Genomic DNA, 8112 nt, shown 5'->3' with positions numbered 1-8112 from the left:
TTGAGATAGAACTCAGATCCTATATTACCACCAGCGCCTACCACTTGAGCTAAAAAAGAGTCACCCGTAGCCATATAGGGTCTATGACGTGCTGTTCTGATTCCATCCTCCATAGGGCAATGGCATATCCCACTAGCCAGTAGAGTATATTATTTTCTGTGCATCTATTTCTACCAGTCAGAGTTTGAAGGCTTCATTTTACAAATGCTGTATTTTTGGGGCTTTCATTTGATTTGCTTATCTGATTTTGGTGCTGTTGCATTATCTGGTATCATGCAACTATGCTACGCCAGGGTGCTCCTTTCAAGAAAGAATGTGTTGATCATAGTATCGGTTCCCCCAAATCCCCACTGTAAGTAAATAAACAGCCATGGTTCATTGTCTCCTCTGAAATTCCTTCAGGCTCTGCAGTAACTGCCAATTATTCAAACCACATGTCTGCAAACTAGACGTTACTTATTCACCTGGCCCAAAGAGGAAGCAGGTATGTAAATTCCATCTGTACCTCCTCTATTTAAATAGCCACTTATTAATGTCACTGATAATTTACCACGCTCATTTCCATGGGAGGCAGCCGTGCTTAAGTGTGCTCTGGGTTTTCAGATTTCACATTCAGCAATCTGAAAAGCTTCTGCGAAGGAGCAGGGCTCATTGTTTCTGTCACAAAGCAAAGAGCCCTCCGCACTGAGCAACAAAAACAACTACTCCCCAGTCATGCAGCCTCTCCAGGTTGCTGCCCTGTGCCTTTTAATGGCTCTGGAGCCAGTGAATTGCCAGCAAGGTAAGTGTGATTTGCTACTTTTGGGGGTTGAACTGGGGGAGTCTTGAAAGTTTCTGGTTATGAGTGAAATAGCTGATCCATGAAGGGGTTGCTCTTTACCTCAGTGGCAGTGACAGGCACTTTCTTTTTAACCAGGTGCATCACAAATGAATTGCTGAGAGTCTGAAAACAAAGCATTTCATCTGAAGCTTTGTCTTCTTCACTGCAAAAAAAAAAGGCATGTTCGCTGTCTTGCTCTGAAATCTGGTGGAGACAAGAAAGACACGGGTAGTTTTTTTACCTTGTGGTAGCTGAGCGCAATATTATACACCACCAATCTGGGGTTTAACTCCATTGAGGTAAACTGGCTGTGCCTTATCTCCACTAGGATTTTACACAGAGATAGCTCATTGGCTATAAAGACACGCTTTTTTTGCAGTGAAGATATAGTGCTAGGTTTTTATCTTTCCAGTTACTCTAGGACAGTGGCTCGCAACCTTTCCAGAGTCTGATTTGTCTTGTGTACCCCCAAGTTTCACCTCACTTAAAAACTGCTTGCTTACAAAATCAGACATAAAAATACAAAGTGTCACAGCGCACTATTACTGAAAAATTGCTGACTTTCTCATTTTTACCATATAATTATAAAATAAATCCACTGGAATATAAATATTGTACTTACATTTCAATGTATAGTATAGAGAGCAGTATGAACAAGTCATGGCCTGTATGAGATTTTAGTTTGTACTGACTTTGCTAGTGCTTTTTATGTAGCCTGTCGTAAACCTAGGCAAATATCTAGATGAGTTGATGTACCCCCCGGAAGACCTCTGCCGACCCCCGCCAGGGCTGTGTGTCCCCCTGGTTGAGAACCATTGCTCATGCAGTGAGATCTCCCTAATTCTCATGTTGTAAATCTTCAATTTTGATCATGCTTGCCAGAAAAAATCTCCCCCAAATGGATGGCTTCCCCCACTTTTCAGAAAATGACAGAGAGGCCTCCTGCTACTGTGACATCATTTGTTTTTATTAAGTACGACAGGACATTTAATAGTAGTTAATAGTAAAGTGTTCTAATGAATAATTAAAGTTGATCTTTTATCTTTTCAGTGTTCTTGGAAGCCCTGCCCTGCACACCCACACACTCACCCACACAGATCACACTTTGTGTTGTTCCATCCTTTATTGTTTCTAATGTATTTGTTTGCTTACTTGCTTATTCTCAGAATTTAACTGCCATGGATCTCCCAGTTATCCGACTGAATTAGGGTCCAATCCTGCACCGCTATCTCAAACAGCGTGTTGCCATTGACTTAAAGGGAAGCAGGACCAGCCCTCCTAATGACGTTCTTCTGAATTTAGGCACTTATATGACTTTTGAGCTATGGCCAAATCTCACAAACAGCCACATTTTCAAAGCACCCCAGAAAGATGCACCCTTACACATTGGATGGATTCTGGGGAATGTGCCCATATGGGCAGTGATATGTGCAAAACAGGTAACAGCATGTGCAAGGGCTATTTGCACTGACAGCCCCCCTCCCCTCTCCAATTTGCAGGTGCAAATGTGTGTATGCACATTTTTATGGGCACAATGGTTGCATCCAGCTTAGCTCATTTGGGCCTGTAATCAAAAGGCTGACAAGAGAATCGGCATCAGAGGGCTAATAATTAGAACAATTAAAAATTGGAAGGACACAAAAGAAAACCCGTGTCCGTGTGGAGTTGTGCCAGGGTAACCAGGGTGTTTTGAAACTTCAGGAAACTTGGTCCTGCTGCCCAAACGTAATTGCTCTTTATTCAGTTCCAATTCAGACTCTTCTTGCCACACCTGTGTATCCAGGGGGACAGAGCTAAGGCCCTCTGCCAGCAGGGCCGGCGCTAACTTTTTTGCCGCTCCAAGCAAAAAAAAAGAGCGCCGCCCAGGACCCCGCCCCCCCCCGAGCGCCGCGCCGCCCAGGACCCCGCCCCCCCCCGAGCGCCGCGCCGCCCAGGACCCCGCCCCCCCCGAGCGCCGCGCCGCCCTGGACCCCGCCCCCCCCCGAGCGCCGCGCCGCCCAGGACCCCGCCCCCCCCCCGAGCGCCGCGCCGCCCAGGACCCCGCCCCCCCCCGAGCGCCGCGCCGCCCAGGACCCCGCCCCCCCCGAGCGCCGTGCGGCCCAAGCCCCCCCCGAGCGCCGTGCCGCCCCCGCCCCCTGTGCCCCCCACCCCCACTGAGCGCCACAGCCCTCCGCACCCCCCCCGAGCGCCGCGCCGCCCAAGCCCCCGCCCCCCCAAGCGCCGTGCCGTGCCGCCCAAGCCCCCGCCCCCCCGAGCACCGTGCTGCCCAGGACCCCGCCCCCCCCCAGCGCTGTGCCGCCCAAGCCCCCCGTGCCCCCCACCCCCACTGAGCACCACAGCCCCCTGCCCCCCCGCCGAGCGCTGCGCTGCCCAAGCTCCCGCCCCCCCCGAGCGCCGCCCCACCCAAGCGCCCCGCACCCCCCACCCCCACTGAGTGCCGCAGCCCCCCGCACCCCCCCTGAGCGCCGTGCCACCCAAGGCCCCCCCCCCTCCCAGGGCCGCCTGGCCGAAACAACAACAAAAAAACCCGAGCGCCACCCCGCCCCAAGGTGCCGCCCCAAGCACGTGCTTGGTCGGCTGGTGCCTGGAGCCGGCCCTGTCTGCCAGACCAACCACCAATCACCCTTTCCCTCTCGTGGCCACTTGCTCTCCAGTCCCTGCCTTGCCCGTGGCCCTGCGCTGACCTTTGCGTGTAGGGAACTAAAGGTGCCCGTTACAGAAGTCGAAGCAGAAATATGGAAAATCTCCTGAAGTGACACGGCTCACTTGTGGGGAATGGGGAGCAGTGTGTGAAGCTGGAGAGGGTAAGGGGCACATCTCGTCCCAGTCAATGCTCTCAGGCTCACCCTGTTTTTGTGGGGAGTTGAGTTCACATGCAATTTTGCTGACTTGTGTCTCTCCGATCCATAGGTGACGGCTCCTATACCGGTCAGTGTATGCTCTTCGGGGCTTGCAGGAATCGATGCATTTTGGGTTATGTTCAAGGGCTCACATAGGAGTTAGAGGATGTGTTCTTTGCTATTTCTGTTTCATTTGGTTTGCCTTTTTAAAAAACAAAACACTTGGAGGTGGGTCCAGATTGGAGCCCTGAATCCAAGCCCTTATGAATGTTCTGTTCAGATAACCCCCCAGCACCTGGATTCCTGGTCAGGTCTGGATGCTGCTGAAATCTTGTGAAAACACCTCTTGGAGCAAGATCCGGGCCCAAGGTAATGGAAACCTCTTGGGAAGAGATGAATTGATGAAATTTCAGTCTTTGGGGCTGAAATGTCATGAAAACAACTTGCCAAATTTCAGCACGGCTGTATCTGAACCCAAATTCGCTACCACTGGCCTAAGCCTCATCTGGATCAGGATGTGAACATCACTTCCCTGAGTCACATCTAACACCACTAATGCTCACCCACCGACCAGGAGAAAACCAACACAGCAATAAAACGAATCCAACAGAGGTGACAGCTGAGGAGGAACCAGAGAAGGAAATGAAGCAGTCCAGGCTTCAGGATGATTTGGGATGATGACACATTCCTAGGACTAAACTCTGCCCACAGCTAGACCTGCCCAACCCCATGGGTGGGACTGAGAGCAAGGAGTTAAGCCCTCTTGTTTACGACCTATAGGGAAATGCCAGCAATGAGGCCAAATCCTACTCTGTTTACACGACTCTGTGAAAATCAATGAGGCTGCTCCTGTGTTCCCGGATCCTGCTTCAGCAAATCTTTGAACACATGAGTAATCCCATTGCATCAGCGGGACCAGTCTCCTGCTGAAAGTTAGGCAAGCGGTTACGTTTCTTAGAAGTGATTTTGGCCCTCGGTCTTTTAGCATACAGAACAGACTGTCCTCCACTTACAGCCTGGTGCTAAGTTAGGGCTGGACGCTTTGGCCTCTTGTTCTGCTGGGATTGTTCTGTTTGGTTGTTAAGTTTACAGTACTGCCAGTCCCGGGCATTCAACAATCCTAAATCAGATCCTCCCATAATCATGAGCTTGGCTACAAAAAATCATGAGTTTTTAAAAAAGAATTATACATTTTGGAGTCTTTATAATTGCCTTCTATTTACTGAGTATTTACTCACTTCAGAATTTTCTCCACAAACACGAGGTCTAAAAACTTACTATTTTTAAAAACAAGAACTGAGAGTCTCCTATAATCACAGGATTCCAGGAGCTGAGGCTTAAAGAAAACGCCAAATATGTCAAGACTCATGGTACAATCAAGAGAGTTGACAACACTAAATCTAGTTCATAGCCAATTGTAGATGATTCTGCTTTACATATACGGGTGTATGCAAGCCATGTTTACAACTGCTAATAAAGAGACAGTTTTGTCATTATATGGGCCAGATGCTTGGCTGGAGTAAATTGTCAGAGTCCTACTGGAGTCCAAGAAGCTACATATATTTACACCAGCTGAGGATCTAGACCGTGATGACTTTGCTCACACTTACTGGGCCAGATCCTGAGCTGGGGTATAGATGTGTTGTTCCATCTCTGTGTTTTGTTTACAGCTCGTTCTTTGGAAGAGCTCCCCAGCACCACCGTGGGAACTGCGGAACGATGCACCTCCCTGTTTTACAGCAAATCCGCAGGGACACAGGTGTTTCAACTCCAGAGGCATGCGGTGTCCTTTCCTGCTTCTTCCAGCCCTGCCACACACCCACATGCAAATCATGTGCAGTATTAAAAGCCTTAAGGAGCAAGGGGCGATTAATGCACTCAAGAGATCTTGGCGTGTGCAGCAGGGCCGGCTTTAGGAAGTGCGGGGCCCAATTCGAATAGTTTTGACGGGGCCCCGGCAGGGATGACTAAAAAAAAAAAAAAAAAAAAAAACAAAAAAAAACCCCTTTCATTTCTTCCATGTATTATTTACTTTCCATGACTATATACATAATAACAAAATTATATATTACATACATTACATCATATATTATAAATATCAATATTTATCGTACACCTCACCTATGTTTTTAAAACTTTATCTTCCTCGCTTTTTGTCTGACAAAATCTTTCAGTAAATTGCCTAACTCTAAGCTCTTCATTACTTCGCATTCAATTGACATGATTGCCAAATTGTTTAATCGGTCTTCCTGCATTGTTGATCGCAGATATGTTTTAATTAGATTTAGCTTCGAGAAACTCCTCTCTCCTGAGGCTACAGTTACTGGAATAGTCAGGAAGATTCGAATTGCTATAAATAAATTTGGGAATCCTGTTGATCGGTTATTATATGTAAGAAATTGAAGGATTTTTAGGGGGTTTGTACAATCAGATGAAATAATTGGCTTTAATGCTTCCAGTTCTTCACAAAGCATGTAGCCATTTATGTCAACTGATTTTACAGTTGAAACTTGTTCGTTTTCCTGCACTAGTTTCACATCTGTCAATGCAAGTTCCAGATCTGCAGCAGCTTTTCGTATGGTGTCCTTGGGAAGATTTTTGAATTTGCATAAAAATCCAAATAAACTCTCATGCTTTTGTAACTGTTCAAACCTTGGTTCAAGTGACTGTAAAGCTTTGTCTAACACTTGATTGAAGCACTGCACTCTGTAAGCTTCTTTTGGATCAGAAAAAGGCTCGTCTGCAGACTCGTACTCAAACTGTTTTTTTCGTTTGTGCAAACGTTTAGTCTGGAATACTGGAGTCACATCTAGATCTTTGGCAAGTTCATTGGCACCAGTTAACACTTCTTGAAAACCCTTCTCTCTGTACATTTTTAACCAGTTACAAAGCTTTTCAAATGAAGAAATTCCTGCAGAAATATCCATTGTATCACTCTGCAGCTCTTTGCTCACAAAATTCACTTGAAAAAGTAAATCATGCCAGAAAACTAGCGAAACCAAAAACTTATAATCCCTTATTTGAAAAGCCAGCGATTTAGCTTCATGTTTTGCTTGAGAATCATCAGTTGTTTCTTCTACCTCTACAAGTGCATCATAAAACTCCCCTGCTTGGTACCGCAGAGCTTTGACACTTTGCATTCTACATTCCCATCGTGTTTCGCAAAGAGGCTTTACCGAAAGGCCAGTAACATGTTTTCTAAAAATAGTCCATCTTTTAGTAGATGCAGAAAAAAGGGCATAAATACACTGCAAGGCTCCAAAGAAACTCATCGCATCTGGACATGTTTTGGCCATGTCTCCCAAAATGAGATTATAGTTGTGACATGCACATGGTGTAAAAAAAGCTCTTGGGTTTGTTTTCAAAAGTCGTGCTTGTACACCTGATATGTTTCCCTTCATATTTGCACCGTTGTCATAGCCTTGCCCACGGATATTTGCAACGTCCAATCCCAGGTCTTTGAGTTCACTTAAAAGGATATTGTACAAATATTCACCTGTGCTGCTTTCTACTACTATGAACTTAATGAAATGTTCATATACTCCTGCTGGAATACTTGGTGATACACCATCAGCCACATATCTAATTGTCAATGACATTTGTTCTTGGTGACTAATGTCAGAAGTGCAGTCGAGTATAATAGTAAAATATTTAGCAGCCTTAATTCGAGCTATTATTTCACGTTTAACAGCATTCCCTACAATGCTAATAAGTTCATTTTGAATGTTTTTTCCTAAATAATGGTCATGTATTTCTTCGTTCTTGATTCTTCGTAAATGTTCCTGTATCACTGGGTCAAACTTTCCCAGTAATTCAATAACTCCAAGAAAATTTCCATTGTGTGATGTTCCCAGCCGTTCATCAGACCCACGAAATGATAAGTTTCGTTCTGCTAGCAACTGAACGACAGCAACTAGTCTCTCAAAAACTTGATACCAGAGTTTTGCTTCTTTGTCAATAAGTTTTTGTTGTATTGAGTCAATGGTTTTTTCAGCAGATAACCTTTGCTGAAGGTCGCAGCAACTAAGCATAGCTTGTAAATGTCCTTTTGAGTTTTCGTGCTCGGACAATCTTGTATGAATATTAGACCAGTCATTAAAACCATTAGATGCTAATGAACTTGTCACATTATTGCACAAAATCTTACAGTAATAACAAAAGATCTTGTCAGCTGACACTGAGTATATCACCCATGGACGAGGTACAATTTCACCATTTGAAAGTTTCCTTTTGCAGTGAAACTTTGAAAAGTGTTTCCCAATCTTATTTTTAGGGAAATCTTCTACAATAATTTTAGGCGGCCCTTGTTTTACTAAATACTCCCTGATACGCTGGCTAATGTATTCTGGCCAAGTTGCAGGATCATCAGATATTTCCATCTGGTCAGCAGAGTTGAAGTTGCCTTTCTGCTCTGGATCTAAAACACTCACATCTTTATTATCAGAAAAGCAT

The 8112-nt window shown here is 45.6% G+C and overlaps 1 protein-coding gene across 1 annotated transcript in view; it reads left to right on the top strand.

Annotated features, from left to right (window-relative positions):
- The first annotated feature begins 507 nt into the window (after positions 1-507).
- Positions 508-8112, top strand: part of PDZK1IP1 (PDZK1 interacting protein 1) — a 28807-nt gene continuing 21202 nt past the window's right edge. The window contains exon 1 of the mRNA XM_045028497.1: positions 508-781. Coding sequence (XP_044884432.1) covers positions 715-781 — 67 coding nt within the window. The 5' untranslated portion in view covers positions 508-714. The remainder of the gene's footprint in view (positions 782-8112) is intronic.

Source organism: Mauremys mutica, chromosome 8, assembly GCF_020497125.1.
Source record: "Mauremys mutica isolate MM-2020 ecotype Southern chromosome 8, ASM2049712v1, whole genome shotgun sequence".
Lineage (NCBI taxonomy): Eukaryota > Metazoa > Chordata > Testudines > Geoemydidae > Mauremys > Mauremys mutica.
The sequence above is the reverse complement of the archived record's forward strand: the minus strand, read 5'-3'. Positions and strand labels throughout refer to the sequence as shown.